This window comes from Atheta coriaria, unplaced genomic scaffold (assembly GCF_025399875.1).
Source record: "Atheta coriaria isolate IRGN ID8LTWV9N9 unplaced genomic scaffold, Caltech_Dcor_3.1 hic_scaffold_10_pilon, whole genome shotgun sequence".
NCBI lineage: Eukaryota > Metazoa > Arthropoda > Insecta > Coleoptera > Staphylinidae > Dalotia > Dalotia coriaria.
Window position 1 is genome coordinate 9,426,595 of NW_027045452.1, and position 20,634 is coordinate 9,447,228.

At 32.0% G+C, this 20,634-nt stretch overlaps 4 protein-coding genes across 5 annotated transcripts; 2 read left to right on the forward strand and 2 right to left on the reverse strand.

Moving 5' to 3' along the window:
* Nucleotides 1-732: 732 nt before the first annotated feature.
* LOC135800216 (RNA-binding protein RO60) lies at nucleotides 733-20,634 on the forward strand. Its single transcript, XM_065313379.1, is given in 8 exon segments — nucleotides 733-932; nucleotides 10,304-10,508; nucleotides 16,910-17,585; nucleotides 18,350-18,498; nucleotides 18,501-18,766; nucleotides 18,871-19,235; nucleotides 19,761-19,989; nucleotides 20,056-20,634. Coding segments are annotated over 6 exon segments (1,668 nt in total). The 5' UTR covers nucleotides 733-932; nucleotides 10,304-10,508; nucleotides 16,910-17,050; the 3' UTR covers nucleotides 20,180-20,634.
* Nucleotides 3,405-6,610, reverse strand: LOC135800215 (uridine phosphorylase 1). The gene is given in 7 exon segments (XM_065313378.1): nucleotides 3,405-3,708; nucleotides 3,778-3,971; nucleotides 4,221-4,461; nucleotides 4,463-4,546; nucleotides 4,815-4,976; nucleotides 6,101-6,224; nucleotides 6,346-6,610. Coding segments are annotated over 7 exon segments (1,080 nt in total). The 5' UTR covers nucleotides 6,438-6,610; the 3' UTR covers nucleotides 3,405-3,525.
* On the forward strand, nucleotides 11,461-12,997 carry LOC135800819 (uncharacterized protein DDB_G0290685-like). Its single transcript, XM_065314147.1, has one exon. The coding sequence runs from the start codon at nucleotides 11,883-11,885 to the stop codon at nucleotides 12,936-12,938; it is 1,056 nt and encodes a 351-aa protein (XP_065170219.1). The 5' UTR covers nucleotides 11,461-11,882; the 3' UTR covers nucleotides 12,939-12,997.
* Tsp97E (Tetraspanin 97E) lies at nucleotides 12,993-16,686 on the reverse strand. 2 transcript variants are annotated; one of them, XM_065314149.1, is made up of 6 exons: nucleotides 16,352-16,686; nucleotides 16,120-16,287; nucleotides 15,337-15,435; nucleotides 15,146-15,271; nucleotides 14,953-15,081; nucleotides 12,993-14,571 (listed from the first exon to the last, which is right to left on the reverse strand). In XM_065314149.1, the coding sequence occupies exons 1-6, from the start codon at nucleotides 16,409-16,411 to the stop codon at nucleotides 14,473-14,475; spliced, it is 681 nt and encodes a 226-aa protein (XP_065170221.1). In that variant the 5' UTR covers nucleotides 16,412-16,686; the 3' UTR covers nucleotides 12,993-14,472. The 2 variants fall into 2 exon arrangements, with proteins under 2 accessions (XP_065170221.1, XP_065170222.1); XM_065314150.1 differs by having other exon boundaries at nucleotides 12,993-14,798.

Here is a 20,634-nt window from a genome sequence, read left to right on the forward strand (position 1 = left end):
TTTACCTGTAATTATTTGAGTAATTGCGGCGTAAACAAGTAATATTTCTTTAAATGACGTGAGAGTCGTGAAAAATAGTTTGTTTGTTGTTTTTTGGTTGTAATTTTGTTGATTTTTAAGTTATGGCGCTGGTAATGATGTGAAATGAAAGATAATTAATTTCTCTACAAATATTACTTGTCATATTTTATGCAGCTATCGCAATTAGAGAGATATCAAGTAATTAAATTGTGATATAATGCCATGTTTAATTTTTATTACATTTTTATCAGTTTTCGGCTTAAGTTATCATATTTCCGAAAAATTCAAACGTTAAGGTCCTAGGAAATTTAATTATCTATCATTTGGCGTTTATTTGGTACCACTACGTTAGTTATTAACAAATTTATAAACAATTTTCCTTTGAAAAACATGTTAATTGCCTTAATACGTTAAAAAGTGTCAAAAACTTCGGATAACTCGAAGATGAAACAAGTTAGAGTATTTATTCTTTCACTAATTAAGTCAGAATTAAATTCTGGTTCATCTTGTTTTTAAATTTCATAAAACTACTAATTATTAACAAAGTTATAAGCAATTTATATTTAGGAATTCCGTAAGGAATTCAAATAGCACAATGTCAAGTATAATTTTATATGCATACATAGATGGCGCTGCAATGCACTTTTACGCTTGACGCCGATATCCCTACTTGCTTCGTTTCGTAGCGTTCTTTCTACCTGTGCAGATTAGAATCAAGTCGCGTTTCGTGTCGCGCGCGTGCCTATCGTGTTACCGGTGTGTTATTCTCTTAAATTAATCAAATTAATTAACGAATTACAGCGTGTACGTCGTAGTGCATATGCTGTACAAGAAAGACTTTGCTAATATTCGTATTTCGAGTATTAATTCAACTTCTTCAACGCTTCCAACGAGGTTGGATTCAGCAAGCGGTAAGTGTTGATATCTTACATTCCAACGTTTCAACTGATAAGAAGTTGCGTTCGAAACAGGTTTAGCGAACAGAGTTGTTGTTTATAAACACAATGCAACGAAACGAAAACTAAACATGAAATAACGTGAAATAGAAATTCATGTTGCATCTCAACGTTTTTTCATTATATTTTAACGAATTATGGAGTAGTCAACATTTTTAAACATTAGCAATTGATGTTTATCAACATAGAATTTAATAATCTTTCGTTTTACGCTTGTTGGAATAATCTGTGATAAGTATTAACAAAGTTACAAGCAATTAAAGTTGTTCATAAATTCAAACCGTGCAATATTACATTCACTGCATATTGGGTTGCATAGATGGCGCTGCGATGCACTTTAGCATCATTTCGTTGAATATTATGTCATTTTATTGTTCTATTTTTATTAATAACTTAAGAAATATAGTTTCACTACAAACTCAAACAAGGTATCAAATGAAACCTAATTAAATTCCCCACAACATACAATTTAAATATCATTCGTAGATTGTTTATTTATTACGTAATCAAGCATTTAATAAGACAACAATAAATGTAACTTGTATATTCGTATTCGTATTCTGTATTTTCGGTTGTATACAATACATTTGCGCTAAATACTTATAACAACATACATCAAATTGTTTAAACTGTAAACTTAATACGTATTTATATATAATATACAACATTGTAAGTACAATATTTATATAATATCATAATGTGAGGCTGATTACACTTGAATCAATCAAAACTCTTCAGCTAAAAACGCTAAAAACACGAAAAATCGCTATAAATTACCAACGACCACACACTATACGTAATGGTAATTGTAGTATATTAGTAATATGAATATATCAACACGTTTTCTTTGCTTAGGCTTCAAAATCTTCCTCATAATCATGAAAGTTTTGCGACAACATCGATTCGAACAGGTTTTTCATGCGCTAATTATGTGTTTTGTTTGTTTAAAGCGCACAAATTCAACAACTTCAACGTTATATATCATCTTAGGACTTAATTACATTCATTTACATTTATAGGCGTCTTGATTAGATAGATTTCATTAGTATTTCTATAATTAATTAGTGTTTTGCGTACGAAAACAAAGTTTGTTTCACAAATCAATCACTCAAGTGCGTAGGCTGATATAATATTGTCACGAATCTTGTTTTACAACAATTTTTCTATATCCTTCAACAATAAAATTAAATAATTGCGGTTTTTTTCAAGTGGAAATAATTAGTTTGACACTAGATGTTGATAAGTTGATAAGTTTAGTTTGTAATTTTAAGTGTTTTTGGCATCCAACCGGGCGATAGATAATATTTCGAATGATATGTTAGTTTTTGTCCATCGTTTTCGTCTTTTTTATAATTATTTGGTCGATGGGAATAGTTTTATTGTTTGGGTAGAAATTAAATGTTAGCGAAGCGAAGAAAGTTTTGGTTTCGTGTGTGTTTGAGTGTACAAAATGACAACAAGACATTAGCACACGGATTTAGGTTAATTTTCTAGGTTAAGTAATGTGTGCTTTTGTGTTTTAACGCTTGGTTGAGGTTAGAATTACGCTCGAAAGAAAATATTCGGTCTCGTTGATTTGATTGTATGTGGTTTATGATTATTTCACTTAAAAGTAGAATAACATTTGTTTTTTTACTGATTACTCAGAAAATAATTAAGATAGAGTGTTAATTCTTTCAGTGGTAGATTTAGAGTTAAATTCTGGTTCATTTTGTTTTTAAATTTTGTATAAATTGTAATTATTGATGGAGTTATCGACGATCAAAGTTTTTGTTTAGAGATTTATAAATAATTTTTGTTTTTTGTTAATAACTAATTAATTGTTTATACTAAAAGTATAAATATGGCATTGTTTGACGGAGAATTTAATATTTAACCATATTTTGAAAGAATTATCATTCTAACTTATTTAGTTTTTGAGTTATTAACAATAAACTAAATTGTTGTTTCTCTTCTTCGTATTTATGAAGATACGACTAGAAATATTGTAGTTGAGCGTGGAAAATGTCTGATAACTCGATAACAAAATAAGTTAGAGTAGTAGTTTCTTCAGTAGGGTATTCTGTATTAAATTCTGGTTTATTTTGCCTTTAAATTAATAAAAGTAATAATTATTAACAAAATTATCGCCGATCAAAGTTTGATATGTGAAATTTATAAATAAAATTAGTTTTTTGTTAGTAACTAATTAATTACTTCTGACCAAATCAAAATCTTAACAGAATATAAAGTAGAATTTAATACTTAATCACCCCGTGAAAGAATTATCACTCTATCTCATTTAGTTTTCGAGTAATTAACAAATTACTAAAACAATTTTTCATTTTTCAACATTTTCTGAAGATATAACTACAAAAGGTGAAGTTGAGCGTGGAAAAAATCACTTCTAGGCCGTTATCAATACTTAATAATAATAAAACAACCAAATAATCAATAATCAGTAATAATATGTAATTATTACAACAATAATTAAGCTTATACAACTAAAATCCTTAAACTTTTGATTGAATCACTTAAAAATAAATCAAAATAGAAACAAAATGCGTAATTATTCGAAAGTTTGCGACTCCTGCTGCACCAATTTGAATCGCCGCGGGCTCTTCACCGCCATCGAACCGTGTCCTTCGAAGGAATGTCTTCCTTTCGACTGGAGATAACGTTTGATGTAACTGGCGACCAGTTTTTGCGGTCGAATTTGCCATTCGTTCAACACTTCTTTCGGTGTAGACACCTAAAAATACAAAAAAAAGAAAAAAACATTAATTTTGAAAAGTTAAAGGTTATGTTTGGTTATGTTTACCTGGTCACCCTTGAAACGGTCCAAGAGCGCGACGCAAATAATGGCAGCTTTTATACCGGCGTGATGAGTGAGCGCAGCGAAGGGTATCGCCTCCATTTCGATATTAACCACCCCGGATTCTTTTAGTTTGTTGAGGTAGTCGATCTTATCCTGTTCGTTATACTCACAGAATGCGCCATCCAATCGGCCTTGACCTTAAATGTACATGAAAATAAATTTAGAGGGTTATAAATGGGAAAAATTGGGTTTTTGGATGTTTGTTAATTGATAACTCAAAAACTATTCAACCGATTTTGATACAACTTTGTAAAATAATAGTTTATATATCAGACTAAAACATAGGCTACTTTTTACCGCGAAATTTGAATTCAAAACGTGTAAAAACGGCGTAAAAAGACTCCTTTCTCCAAAAACATAAAAAAGATTAAATATTGTTATTTTACCTTCATAGAAGTCACTCGTACACATTGTCTTCCCCGTGACGGTATCATACGGATCCTCCGGATCCGCACACGCTTTAATCTCGCGCACCAAACGCCTGTCAAGTTTCGCTGGCCTGCGAACGTTTTTGCCCAACATGGGCACCTCGTAGTAGTCCTTAAGCATGCCGTCGCACGCATCGTCACTGATAACGACAGTGCCGCCATCTACGCCGATGCCACCACATGTGCCGATGCGGAAAAAAGACCGGGTCTTTGACGCGCGCATGGTACATCAACTTGATTATCTCGTGCAGCAGGATGCTGATTGATGGCACGCCCATACCATGCTAAAAATTATATCACGTGATCATTAGATTTTTTGAGGTTAAGTTGAGGTTAAGTAATATTAGGACATTTGTCCTTTGATATTGAAGTTGAATATCGGTATTTGGGAAGAGAAATACCGGTATACCGGTTTTAATACCGGTATTTCCAAGAAAAAAGTGAAATACTGATATTTACACCGGTATTTCTCACAAAAATAAAAATACCGGTATTTAAAAATAAATAAAAAAACCGGTATACCGGTACTATACGCAATTATCTAATGCTTACACTGATTGAAAGAATCGGTCCGACTTTATACATGCTATAACGATAGGAATACTGGCTGATGTCGAAAAGCGTCGTGCCCGTCGGTAGCTTATGACCAATTTCTTTCATAATGTAGTTGGCGAAGTTTTCCATGCGTTTTGGAGTACCTCCCATACAAATAAACTAAAACAATTAAAAATATATCATTTTTAGTTATTTTTACAACAACACAATATACAACACCCTGTATATTTCAATGTTTAGTGTTTTTATTGCGTGTATACGGCCTTGATGCCAATCTTAACCGTTTAATCTCTAATTGCGCGCTATAAAGTTCAATTTAGGAGATGCCAAGATAGTGTCGTCATTTTAATGACGTTTATTTCATAACCAACGCCATCTGACGGATGGAATATTAATGAAAATTATTGTTTTATGATTAATAAAACAGTTTGAGATAAATATTATGTGTGTTATGCAAATGTTATTCAAGAATTTGACATTTTTCTGCTTGCGAAAAGCAAGAGTGATAACCTTTCGATTAATTTATGCAAATTATTTGAATTTACATTCTACGCCTAGTGACTTGGATCGAGTTTATCATAATCACGTTGGCTATGTTGAGTTACGATGTTATAAGTGGTTTAGAACACTTGAAAGTGGTTCGATTAATGGTTTTTGTTTATTTTTGTTTTTGCGCGTTTTTGTTGCTGCAATCGGTGATATAATTTTTTTATTAACGCGATCTTTAAGTAGAGTGATAGAGAATTTAATTGTGAAGGTTTTGGTGAAAGAATGGTGATTGTATCGTATCGCGTTTTTAAATTATTTGATAATTAGTGTGATAAAACAAAGTGTTTGAGATTTTTATGAAATAATTTTGTGTTTTTGGGTTAGTAATTAATTAATAACTCGAAAACTATTAATGGTAGATTGATAATTCTTTTGCAGGCAGATGCACAATTAAATTCTGCATATTATGATATTTAAACTTATTTCATAAAAATTTTATATACTGAGTGACTCACGAAAAACTAGAATTTTAGAAATGTTCTATTCTTTTTGTTATAACTTTTTATAAATAATGTTTTTCAAAATATTCAAAATGTTCTATTCTTTTTGTTATAACTTTTTATAAATAATGTTTTTCAAAATATTCAAAATGTCATTAAATGCGTAGTTTAACGCAGAATAATTATGTGAAAGAATTATTAATTTATCTCATCAAGTTTTTGAGTAATCATCAAAAAACTACGTAAAATGTTGAAAAATTTAAAGTTTAAAACGTAAAAATGAATGAAATTTACCTTAACATCCCCGAACATCTCAACCAAATCATGCGAACCACTTCCAAGTGCCAGATGGTAGAGAATATCTTGGTCCATCAGCTCGATGTTTGGATTGCGCAGTTTTACCGTCCCATCTGGATACCTAGAAAATAAACAAACAAATCGACATAAAATTTCAACTTTAAAACAATTTCAACTAAAAATCACACATTTCCTTTGATTAATATTAAAAATTAATTTACTATTTCACTATTTCAACCTACATTGTATCAGATTCTTTCCCGTTGCCATTTTTCTCTTCCTCCTCTTTAAGTTTACCATTGCCATTTTGTGATTTTAACTCACACGACGACATTTTAACCGTTTTTAATTAAATTAAATGAAAATAAAATAAATTAAATTATCTGTAGACTTCAGTTTTAGTTTTGGATCTAGTAATACTAAACTAATGCGGTTATAAGATACACGATGTTATTCGATCCGTATGGAAGGATGGTCGATTCGCAACTGCGTCGTGTCACTGCGCTCGCGTTGTGTTTATATTCGAAAAAAGGGGCGCGAACCGGTGCTACCCACACAATCACACGCATAGTCATCAATGATAACGCATAAAATTATTTACAACATTTCATTACTTCATATTCTGTAGTATAATATTATTTTAGAATTATATTAGAAATAAAAATAGCAAAAACGTTGATAGTTTTGCTTAAAACGTGAAAAAATAAAAATACCGGTATTAATATCCGGTATACCGGTATTTTTATTTTCAAATATTTATTTTTAATTAATTTTTTGATAAAATAATTTATTTTAGAAATACCAATATACCGGTATTATCGGTTTTTATTAACAAAAATACCGGTTAACCAAAATACCGGTATTAATATCCGGTATACCGGTACTTTTATTTTCATATATTTATTTTTTAATAATTTAGTGATGAAATAATTAATTTTTAAACACCGGTATTACCAGTTTTTATGTAAAAAAAATACCGGTTAACCGAAATACCGGTATTAAACTCAAAGTTCACATTCACCCACTTAAACAATTGCATTTATTGAATTATCTTAATTATTCTTATCTCAAAAAACAAAATTGAACAATAAAATCGCTAAATTTGCAAAAAAACTCGAAAAATCATTAATCCTGAGTGCAAACGTCAGTGACACATCCGATGACTTGATCAATTGCATTCATCGCCTTATCAGATTGTGCAATATTGATAAAATGACGATTTTTAGACACATAATCCATATCTAGATCACTTTTATGTGTTTTACATGTATTGACACGACAACATCACTACTTTTATCATTCTACGTTTATCACCTGATTGCGATTCCTAGAAATGCAGTGCGCAGGAAAATAATAACAAACCGATTCTGAATCAGAGTATGACTTAACTAGAAATCGTGGGCGATGCACACACAAAACAATCTTATCTAAATTAACTCGCTATTTTAACTTCGTATATGTTTTCGAGCTTGGAAACTGTTTCTTGGAATTTCTCCCAAGATGACTGGATTGTAGAAAAATAGTGGGTGATACGATTGATTCCGGTTGTTTTTGAGGAATTAGTGTTGTGATAATGCTCAATGCCTAGGTCTAGGTTATCGTTTTAATCATTTTAATCGAGTGCTAACGCACGAACGTCGAACGAAAACAAATCTCGATCGCGTTATTATCTTATCGCTAATGAAATTTTGTCAAAAATGTTATCAAAGTACTATAAATTAATATTATGAGTGATATTATGTGGGATATTATGAAATTGTCACTAGACATATATAATTATTGATGTATACGTGCGGTTTTTGATTTTAGTGTTTGTTAATCGATGTTTATGCGATGTTATTGATAATATTCTGGGAATATTTGTTTATTTATTAAGGATTAGGGATTTATTTAGGATATAAATTTAAGAGGGATATTATTTATAGACAAGTGGTATTTTTATAGGTTATATTTTATGGTGGTATGTTGATATAACCTAAAAAAGTTGTTTGTACTGAGAGTATGGCTCTAAAATATCTCTGTCATCATTTTTGATAGTTTTTTTTAAATAACTCGAAAACTATTTGAGATAATATATTTGGGATAATAATTCTTTTTGCAATAAATTTGTTATTAATGTATACATCATATTATGAAATAATTTTGTTCATATTAATTTGCATTAATTAGTTATTAACAAATTTGTAAAATTTTAACAAAATTGCATGTTTTTGCTTATAACTTTGTTTATAATAATATTATAAACAAAATCTATGGTTTATAAGTTGCGGAATTAAACAATGAAACTATTTACGAAAGAATTATTAGTTTATCTCGTCTAGTTTCCGAGTAATTAATAAAAAACCACCGTAATTAACAAATTAGTAAAATTTTAACAAAATTCCGTGTTTTTGCTTATAACTTTGTTAATAATTATGTTATAAACAAAATCTCTTTTTAATAAATTGAGGAATTAAACAATGAAACTATTTTTGAAAGAATTATCAGTTTATCTCGTTTAGTTTCCGAGTAATTAATAAAAAACTTTCTTAAAACTTTAAAAAATCCTTTGTTTAACTGTCATCAGACACAAATATTTATCTACTCGTAAACATACGTGCATTTTATATTTATATTATTGATTAATTATTATTTACGAGATATTATCGCTAATCTCCTAGCAATTGACGAAAAATTACTAAGTGCACCCAACAGATAATATTAATTTCAAATGGTGACTTCCGACTTACGAGTATCTTGCATAATTAAATAAATTAGATCAATTAAAGTTAAGCTGGCTTAAACACTCGTAAAATTGCGCGAATTGCGACAGCTAATTATTGCTAATCGTTAAGCTGGAAATAATCAGCGTGTAATTACGTAAAAAATTGCATTAGTGGTAGAATTAGGTTAGGTTTCAACGTTGCACCTGATTTGACCTCAAAATTGTTACTTTCAGTGATGTTTCCATTAAATATTCAGCCGCGCATCGATTTTCGATGCTCTCATTATGATATTCGTCTATTTTGCTAGAAATAACATCATTTTGATATAAATTTCAAGGTTAAAACCTTATATTGACAGTTTTATCAAATAATTTGATCAATATTCTTTGTTTTTATATGATTTTGAGTGAAATTTCTAATTTTTAACAATTTTTAAGTTTTTCGTTATGTGAGGAATAGCGGTCTAAACTAAGTAGTTAATATTTTTGACAGTTTTTTTGTTATTACTCGAAAACTATTTGAAATAGGATAACCATTCTTTAAGGAATAAATTTGTGGATAAATTATACATCATATTCTGAAATAGTTTTAATGATAACAATTTTTTGTAATTAGTTATCAACGTAATTGTAATAACATTTTGTGTTTTTGCTTATAACTTTGTTAATAATAGCGACATAAACAAAATCTTTTTCTGAAAAACTGAGGAATTAAATAACAAAACTAATTTTGAAAGAATTATCAATTTATCTCATTTACTTTTCGAGTAATCACAAATTTAATCAAATAATTCTTCGTTTTTTCATGATTTTGAGAAAAATTTTAACTTCTAACAAGTTATTCTTTTCTTTTCTTCTATTTTCTTCATATTTTCGTTTTGTTTGCGTACTTTTCTTAGTTTTACGCCTGCTTGCCATCAATTGGATCGATACCACATCGGCCACCCACCGCACACAAGCAAACACGCGTTGTGCGTTCGCTGTGTTGCGTTCCATTCGCATAAAGCAACGAGAATAAATTTTCATACACGCACACATTAAATTCACTTATCGCAACAATCAACCTTCATCCATGTTACTCGTATACAAAGTGTCCCAATACAATACTTACTCGTCTCTTTCCTCTTCGGATAACGACATCCTGAAAATGTTGGCGGTTGAAGTGTAACGCTCACGATAGCTACCGCAGACGGTAGCCAAGAATTATTTACACAATTGTTTCACTCGGTAGAGAGGCAACCCTAATAGCAGCCTGTTACACAATTGATTAAAACACACCCAGAAACACTAATTTCGTTTGTTTGCTGATGAAATTACGTAATTTACCACTGTTTCAAGTTGATTTCTGATGAAATTTATTAATTTTATTGATTAGATGTCACTTTGTTTAGGATTTCTTTGTTTTCGCTGCGATTTCTTTGTTTTTTGATGGTTTTGTGTGCTTGGGTGGTAGCCGCACGATGATTTTTAAAGGTTTTATGTTTGCACGATTGCAGGATCGGTGATTCTACGAGATGTGAGAGAAAGGGCGACGAAAGCGAATGGGGATGGTGGTTGGTGAGCGGCTGATGTGTGTGACACGGCGGCGGCGATGTTTCGCGTTCGACTGAGCCGAAAAACAACCCTCGAGCGATCCGTGCGACAGGGGAGCGCATCCACCACCTGCCACTTGCACACTACCCTTCAATTTTGACCCTTAAGGTTAGTTATTTTGCTTTTATTTAATTTTTTCATCGAAAATTTAAATTTTATGAGGTTTATAAGCAAGATTTTAGTATTTTTGTTGGTGTAAAGCGTATTTTTGGGTTTTAAAGTGTTTTTAAACACACTGTATGTTAGGTGCTTTAATGCGCATGCGTTGAAAATGGTTTTGCGTGAAACTAGGACACAATTTCGATTTTAAAACTGGGTCACATCGTGGTGGTGCATGTTTAAGGACATATTGGTTGCATATATTACAAAATTTATTGCTTTTTCGTTTATTTATTTATAATACTCGGAAATTATTTGAGTTATGACAACCATTCTTTTTGTACTAAATTAGTCATTAAATTATACGTCACATTATGAAAAAATAATTGAAATAATCATTTTCTGCGATTAGTTATTTACAAATTAATAAAATTTTACTAAATTGCGCGTTTTTTGTTTATAACTTTGTGGATAAAAATGTTATTAATAAAATCTTTTTTCTATTAGTTGCGAAATCAAATAATAAAACTAATTCTGAAAAAATTATCAATTTATCTCATTTAGTTTCCGAGTAATTAATAAAAAAACATCGTAATTAGCAAATTTTGGAAATTTTCAACAAAGTTGCGGTTTTTTGCTTATAACTTTGTTAATAATAATGATATCAACAATATCTTTTTTGTAAAAGTTGCGGAATTAAATCGTAAAATTATTTCTGAAAGATTTGTCAGCTTACCACTTTTGGTTTTGGAGAAATTTAAAAAAGAAAGATTTCAAAGTGTTTAAAACACCTTGTATATCAAATATTTTACTACGCATGCGCTAAAAATGGTTATACGTAAATCTAGAACACAATTTCCTTTTAAAATTAAATTACATCATAATACTACCTTCTTAATAACAAATTGGTTGCCTATATTCTCAAATTTACTCGCTATTCGTTTTTTGTTTATAAATTGACCTTATTAGTTTACACTAATTGAATTTCGGCTTCAATGTCTTATAACCCAACAGAAAAACTCTAAATCCGATAGATTTAATCAAGGCTGTGGCGAATGCAAAGAAATTTTCGTCCGTCTTTTGTTTTAACCTCAAAACGCGCAGCGTAATTTGCTTGGTTCTGGTCGCCGAGAGGAAATACCGTGTTATCGTTTTAATCCGCGATGGTATTTCATTGAGAGCGTTCGCGCATGATGGCGCACATTCGTTTCGTCGGCGATTCGACACGCCGATTGGCATTTCATTGAAGAGATTAATTAACAAGATGGTGGGTGCAAGAGTATAAATATCTTAGGTTTAGGCTTTATTGTCATCAGTTATCTGAAGAGTTTTCACTAAAACAACTAGAAATTTATTTAAAAGAAAAAGTAGTGAAAAATAGTTATGTTGGCTAGAATGATTGTCAAAATGGCGCTCGTGACGTGTGTGGTAGTTTTGGTGCGCTGTCAAGAACTACAACCGAGAAAACCTTTATATAAATATCGATATGAAACAGAAGACTTAAAAACGGCAGCTTCCGGTTTGCCAGTGCATGGTTATCATCTTGTAGAAGGTGGTTATTACCCTGAGCCACGTTTCGGTAACTTCGGCGCGCCTGGCGGACAACTCCAGCGCCCTCTACAACCATTCGCGTTCCAACAACAGCCACAGGCTTACCAACCACCGATTCAAGCGTTGGGAGTAGGTGGAATTGGAGGTATAGGTGGTATTGGTCCTGCATATGGTATACAACCACACTTACACCAACTAGGCGGTTCTATATCCGATAAAACAGTTTATCAAGATGGCAGCCAGGCGCAGAAAGACGCATCGTTCAAAAACGCGCATACATCTTCCGGTGTGCAAGGCCATCAAGACCAAGAAGGTTTCAATCGTGGTGAGGCACAGATTCGCAATGGTAAAGGTGATACCGCTAGTTATCATTCCGCTCAAGGTCAACAGCAAGCATCTGAAGATGGTAAGAACTATCAAGGTGCGCAACACTACAACCAACAGGGACAAAATGCCGGGGAACAAAATCAGAAGCAAGGTCATAAAAAGGGTCACATTGTAAAAGGATTCAAAACGTCACATCATAAAGACGAAACTGGTCGTACTGAAGAATATTATGACGAGGCGAATGACGAAGGCGGCCATTTTACTTCCAAGGGAAGTTCGGGTAGTTTCGGTGAAGAGGCGAAGAATGCCTACAAAGGCGGCCATGATAATGGTCAGTTTAACAAAGGCGAGAGCAGTAAACAAGGACATGTTGAAAATGTCCATCATGTTGACAACGCCAATGCTGATAAGGGCGATTATGCGCAGAAGCAGACCTTCGGGCAAGGTCAAACCTACGGGGTGAATAATGGCGTTGATCAGCAGAGTTTGCTCGGTCATCAGGAGTCGAATAGGTTCTTTAAGCATCATCCTATTCACACGCCGTTTTATAAAGCTTATTAGCAACATAACCACAAATGAAAGTATCATAACCTTAAATTAAATATTTTAAACATGTTCATTTTTAATGTAATTAAATATATTTACTATACTATGTAATAATATTCACAGCATAAATATAAATTTACGACCGATGTATTTATAGACATGTAGTATTTTTATAGGTTAGGTATATGTTTATAGACAATGAAAGCGGTTTGGTCATGTGAAGAATACCGGTCTAAAATAAGCAGTCATCATTTTTGACAGTTTTTTTGTTATTACTCGAAAACTATTTGAGATAGGATAATTATTCTTTTTTTTTGGATTCGTGGTTAAATTATACATCATATGGTGAAATAATTTTGTTGATAATGATTTTCAGTAATTAGTTATTAACGAATAAGTAACATTTGACTAAAATTACGTATTTTTGCCTGTTACTTTGTTAATAATGATGTTATAAACAAAATCTTTTTTTCATAAGATGCGGAATTAAATAATAAAACTAAATTTGAAAGAATTATCAGTTTATCACGTTTAGTTTGCGAGTAATTTATAAAAAAGTATCATAATTAATAAACTTGTAAAATTTTAACAAAATTTCTTGTTTTTGCTTATAATTTCGTTTATAATAGGGTTATAAACAAAATCTTTTTTATATAAGTTGCGGAATTAAATAATAAAACTAATTTCAAAAGAATTATCAATTTATCTCAAATAGTTTTCGAGTTATAAAGAAAAAACTGTCAAAAAGTGACTGATTTGTTCCAAAAGCGTTTTACAACCGTAATATTTGAGTTAGTGATAGTTTTCTTTACATTATTACATCAACATCACAAAATACAAGCGTTGATTATTTAATTTATAGATTTTCAGTCAGTTTGAAAGATCATATTATACTAAAAATAAGCTACACATCGATGACATGCATGTAATTACAACAAAACAAAAAAATTAAAATTAAATATTTGCACTTACGCTGCGCTATTATTTAGAAAAATACGTCTGTATTATTCAGAGAGCTTTTATCAGTTTCCATCTACTTTGCTTTAACCTCAACTAGAATCTTACTATAAACATTGATCATTTATCATTTCAATTGTTTAATTAATTACATTGTGTCTAGCTAGGTGACTTTTTATTTACTTCTTGAGTTTATTATTTATGCACTAAACTATTGAGAACCTATTAGTTTAGTGTTTAGGAAGAATATTCATGCTCTCAATATGCATATTCAAAGTGTGATGTCAGTGTTTCACGTACAGTTAGTTACGTAAAACATGTTTGTTCGATTTACAGTCTTTTTTTGAGAGAAAAACACTGGTTCCATTCACCATTCGATGCGAAATTAAAATTACACGTTAATTAAACATAAATTCAGTCAAAACATGAAAGTGAACAATTGAAACAACAACAATTTTCCAGATGTTGATATGTTAAATGAAAAATATTCAATATTGTTGTTGTTCAATTGTTTTCTTTGGTTTTTCGATTGTATACTTAGAAAATAATGGCATATTCTGTTTCTTTTCGATTGTTTTGAGTGTTTGAAATGTTAATATGTGAAATTATGTCTTGGGAAAATGGCCGTGGCGAGTTTCTCGTCCGGATCCTGCAAGTTTCGATAGTGTCGAGTGTATACAACGCCAATAATCTATAGATTTCAAAACAAAACATTAAAAACAATGAAAAAAGAGAAGAGATTTAAAAGTAAATATTAAAATATTGGTTAATAAATTATCGCCACCACCACCATTACACAACCACCATTTTGTTTTTGTGTTCGTGTCCAGCTCAGTTGAGTTTCTAGAGGAATGCGCTGGGATTCGCGCGCGGGTCTTTTTGATTGCGATAACGCACTGTTAGCCATACGCCCAGAAACTACAACATCACAATAACCCCAGCGGTAGACATTAGTCACAACAAACACCATGATACATGCAACAAACAAATACATACGAGTATAACCGTTAGTTATTGTTATTATTATTATTATTAATGGTTTTATGTGAGTGTTTAAATGAGGGGAGCTTACCTCGGTGAAACTGAAGAACAGTCCGATCCATCCGCATAGTTTAAACGCGTAATTAATCGTTTCCTGCAGTTTTAGCATGCATGGCTTGCATTTGCAGTTGATGTCTGCCTTGCTCGGACAGCACAATAGCTAAAATGTAGATTTTAGATTAGGTTGGGTTAATGATTCAGCATTTTTGTTTAGTTTTGCGTACATTTACTTCCTCGCATGATGGATGTCCCATTTTGGTGTCGTTTGCGCTGTATTGCTCATCGAATCCACAGCATCTGAACTGTGTTTGCACCTCCTCCTTTGTTGTATTGTCGACGCGTCCCCAGCCCTAATGCAAATTCAAACATGGGTTTAATTTTATCATCTGCTTAAATAAGAGATAAGAGGGTTTACCTGCTCGGCGAGCTGCTCTTGTTGCTCCATGTTAACGCCGAGGCAAGCGCATGCCACGGAGAATTGGATTAAGAACAGCAGGAATAAAATCACCATGTACTAAATGTTTTATTAAGGAATTTGTTGAATAACTTTTGAATGCATTGAGATAGAATAAAAATCTTTCGGGGTTTGATTCAGTATTAAATTCTTAATTTCTTCATTGTTTAATTTTAGTTGTAGATTGTTTCTAACAAAAGTTATAAACAAAAAACTAAGTAGTGCGTTTTTTGTTGATAACTTTTGTTGAATTGTGATATTAAAATGAAATTTTCACTGTTTGATTAAGAATTATGTCTAGAATCTGTTTCTAAAGAGAATAATAAGAAAATATGTTTATTTTAGGAGTTATTCACGTTAGACCGTTATACTTCACTTATGAAAATAACGTTTTTGTTTATAACTTTTGTTCTAATTAAGATATCAACGGGAAATTTTCACTGTTTGATTAAGAATTACTTCTAGAATCTGTTTATGAGAAGACTTTTAAGATATTATCTTTATTTTACGAGTTATTCGCTTTAGACCGTCATACTTCACTTATGAAAATAACGTTTTTTGTTTATAACTTTTGATTTAATTAAGATATCAACGTGAAATTTTCACTGTTTGATTAAGAATTACTTCTAGAATCTATTTTTAATGAGACTTTTAATATATTATGTTTATTTTACGAGTTATTCGCTTCAGACCGTTATACTTCACTTAATGAAAAACTTTACTTTACTTTGTGTAAAAGGATACAAAAAAGAGCATGACCTGGTGGTGCTTGACAGCACCCACTAATCCAAGCAGGGAAATGAGCACCAATATAATGCCGCATGCTAGAATGCCGCCGATGATGGGTAGATTTGTTACAATCGATGCGGCACGGCCGTAAACCGCGACGCTGATCAGTATCGACGCAACAACCTAAAACATGTGTCGCAATTTCGCAATTTTTGTATGAAAATCGCGCTGGATGGTGCGCACTTACGATGTATAGGACGTTGAGCGATATGAGCGCATTTTTCGAGCACGTGAAACCCCCGCACATTTTCCCCAGCGTGGATGGTGCGTTTTTCTTGCGAGGAAAATGATTTGTGCGACTCGCTTGTCAGTTTGACACTTGACTGACAGATGATTTTGTTTTTGTTGATTTTCTTCTTCTCTTCGTTTGTTTGCTTGCAACGCGAGAGTAGTTAGAGCGAGTATTGCGAACCGCGCTGTGACGGCTTTGGCATTGATTGCGCGACAGGAACTGACCAATCTGTTGAGTTGGTTCAGTTAACGCAATCGATTAACACAGCTGAACATCAAACTGCGCGCAGGCGGCATGTAGGTGGTTGTGGGTGGGAAAAACTGGTTGCATACAGTTGGAAAAATTTCAAAATTATTGAAACATTTTATTATTAACACACAAAACTAAACATTTTTATATTCTAAATTATAAATAATTATATATTTTAAATATTATTAATAATTATATTGATTTTTAGGTATTTAACAACGCAAAATGTAAAACTGTACAAAAAACGTGTATGTTTGGTTGCAGAACATCTGCACCTATAAGCACATTTTCGCGGTTTGCCAACCGTCATCTGTTTATAATCCCCACATTCCACAGTGCGCTACGACGACGTTAAACATCCACCGCAAGTATTATTAGACCTGGAAACAAGTTCACATAGTAAAAATGACGATCCCGAACGCTGCACACACACCGGAGTTGGCTCTCCGTCGCTTTTTATACTTATCCACCGATTCGAACTGTTTCATCACCGGCGATCCACAGCGACACAAACGTCTCGTACGACATAAACTACGTGAACTTGAAGAATTACTCAAGACAGATCCAGCTAAGGTCATCCGCATCGTGTCGGCCATCAACGGCGAGAACCAAGTGCCGCGTCGCGAAGTTATCTTCTTCGTACTCGCAGCTGCACTCACGCTTACATCCAACGAGTTCTCCATCAGCGATGTTTATCGCCGGGAATTGTACACAACTGTACTGTATGCGTGCAGAAACGATGAGGAATTCTTCTGTTTTATCAAACACATGACAACGATGAAGAAGACGTTCCCATCTGGTTTGAATAAAGTCATCTCGAGGTATTACAAGAATAAGGAGCCTATGGATCTGGTGCGAGATGCATGCAAGAGGAAAGGGTATCATAATTGGACACACAAGGATTTGATAAAGTTGTCACATATCAAAACGGATAATACACGTAAGTATCAAGTTATATTCTTGGTGGTCTGTGTTTTTACTATGTGAGATAGTGTTTTTCATATGTGAAGAACAACGGTCTAAAGGGAATAATTTACAAAATAATCTTAATACATTGTTATTCTATATAAAAATTGATTCTAGGTATAATTCTTAATTAAATAGTGAAAATTTCACGTTGATATCGTACTTATATCAAGAGTTATAAACAAAAATCGATTAAGTATAACGGTCTAAACGCAATAACTCACAAAATAAACATATTATATTAATAGTCTTTTTAGAAATAGATTCTAGACGTAATTCTTAATCACCCAGTGAAAATTTCACATTGATATTATTGCTAGATCAAAAGTTATAAACAAAAATCAATTTTTTTAAGTGAAGTACAACGGTCTAAACACAATAACTCACAAAATAAACATATTATATTAATAGTCTCTCTAGAAACAGATTCTAGACGTAATTCTTAATCACACAGTGAAAATTTCACATTGATATTATTGCTAGATCAAAAGTTATAAACAAAAACGTTGTTTTTAAGTGAAGTACAACGGTCTCAAGCGAATAATTCTCAAAATAATTAAAACATATTGCAATTCTATACAAAAACAGATTCTATAAGTAATTCTTTATCATACAGTGAAAATTGCACGTTGATACCATCACTAGAAAAAGTTATCAACAAAAAGCGATATTTTTTGTTTATAACTTTTGTATTTTCTGTATTTTTATTAAATAATAATGTGTTTTCTTTGTTTTTAGTGCTTCAGATAGCAATAACGTACATTTTGAAAGGCCTACCTGCTGCTGAAGCAATCGCAAATGAAAAGAAAGAGGGCAAAGACATAATAAAATACATAAAAAGAATCAAGCGTTCAAGAAAACGACTTCTGTTGAAGAAGCAGTTAAATATATGAGTGGACAACAAGTACCGTTCGAATTAATTCCGCCACAGTTCAATCACAATGTGCAATGTCTCGAAACATTGCTGAAATACATCGGTGTCAAAGAATTACTGCCGCTTTTGTTACGTTTCTATAAACTGAAGATGTTAAAAATCGATTCGGAGGCGCACAATCGTGTTGTGAAGATTTTGAGCGACTCTAGTAAGGTAAAAGCGTCTGGTGTGCATCCGTATGAAGTTTATCTCGCGTTGAGATACTTCGAGAAAGGTGGAAAGTAAGTTTTATTTTGTTTTTTTATTTTATGAAAAATCAGCTATAATTAATAATGATTATTATTAATTAGTCAGTTTTTAAATTAATATTGTTTTTATATTTTAGAGCTAAAGATCCCAAACTGATTGCACATTTAGAAATGAAAGAAAAAGCGGAAAAAGCAGAGAAAAACATCACCGAATTCACGCCGACGAATTGGGCACGTGTGGACCCTACAAATAGTCCGTTAGTTGTTGATGCTCTGAAGAAATGCTTGCAGTTGTCCTATGCTAATGTCGTGCCGTGCAATCGCCGCTTTCTTATCACGGTGGAAGTGTCTGAAAACATGTCCAAACCGTGTTTGACTAGTAAATGGTTGAGTGGATACGAAGCCGCTGCTATTGAGGTGATGACTTATGTGAAAACTGAAAAGAATGTTGTAGTTGCCGTGTTTAATGGGGATACAATCACCGAAGTTACGATTGATAAAGGTAAAACATGTTTTTTATAAGTGAAGTATAACGGTCTAAAGAGAATAACTCACAGAATTATTATGATTTTTTGCTTTTTTAATCAGTGGATGATTCTATATATAATACTGGATCAAACAGTGACAATTTCATATTGATATCATAATTAGAACAAAAGTTATAAACAAAAACGTTGTTTTTATAAGTGAAGTATAACGGTCTAAAGTGAATAACTCACAAAATAATATTTTTTTTTGCTATTCTATTAAGAAAACAGATTCTATACATCATTCTTCATCAAACAGTGAAAATTTCACATTGATATCATAATTAGAACAAAAGTTATAAACAAAAACGTTTTTTTCTTAAGTGTAGTATAACGGTCTAAAGTGAATAACTCACAAAATAATAATGTTTTTGCTACTCTATCAAGAAAACAGATTCTTTACATCATTCTTTATCAAACAGTGAAAATTTCACATTGATGTCGCAATTAGATAAAAAGTTATGAGTAAAAATGTAATAATTTACGTTTATATTTTTAAGGTAACTCAATTGAACAAACAATTAAATGTTTGCAAGATGCTAACCACGGCGAGTTGCAAATGGGCGCATCAATCGAATACGCCAGAAGTAAAAAGAAGTCTTTCGATGTTTTTATTAATATTGTACACACTCCGCTGCACAAACATTTTATAACGGAGAATAATCTCCTAATAAATCCGCTAGAAGCGTATGTCAAATACAAATCTGCCATGAATATGTCTTCAACCAAGTAAGTTTTGTTTTGTTTTGTTTTTACTTTCAATAGTTAAGAATTGTATTTTTTCTTTTGTTGTAGATTGGTTCTGCATAATTTGAATAATCCGGTGCAGACGGTCTTCCCGGAGTCTTCGCTGGACATTCGCGGCTTTGATGAATACGTGCCGCGCGTTATTGATGCATACGTTAAGAATTTAGTTTAGTTCGCTATTTTGAATTTATTTTTTGTTTCGAATCTCATTTACGTTTAATGCAACTTACGATATGCTATTTTTACACGTCAGTTGTTTCTAGTTGTTCTTTTAATTTTGTATTTTTACTTTACTTTGTTTGTGTATTGTCGTTTAATCGAGGCACATGTAAACAAACGAAGCAATAATTGTTACTAACAGGCACGTAATCTCACATATTAACGATTGTTTAGATGTATTGTTGGCGTAATATGTTAATGCGAATCGCCTAGTGTCGCACAGTGAGGACTAACAAAAGTGATATTTGATAAACTGCTATTTTACGAAGTTGATTTTTTTTATATGTAACGAAAATACACGCATATGTACACGAAATGTTTATTATACAATAGTGAAATGTTTGTATAATAGGTTGCGATCCTTGCGACGAAAACAAAAACCCTCAATACAACTCTTACAGATATTAA

Coding starts and splice junctions, on each gene's coding strand:
- LOC135800819 (XM_065314147.1), top strand. CDS start 11,883: ATGTTGGCTAGAATGATTGTCAAAATGGCGCTCGTGACGTGTGTGGTA.
- Tsp97E (XM_065314149.1), bottom strand. CDS start 16,411: ATGTGCGGGGGTTTCACGTGCTCGAAAAATGCGCTCATATCGCTCAAC. Junction 16,288..16,351: donor CGCTCAACGTCCTATACATC/GTAAGTGCGCAC, acceptor CACATGTTTTAG/GTTGTTGCGTCGATACTGAT. Junction 14,572..14,952: donor TGTTCTTCAGTTTCACCGAG/GTAAGCTCCCCT, acceptor TGAAATCTATAG/ATTATTGGCGTTGTATACAC.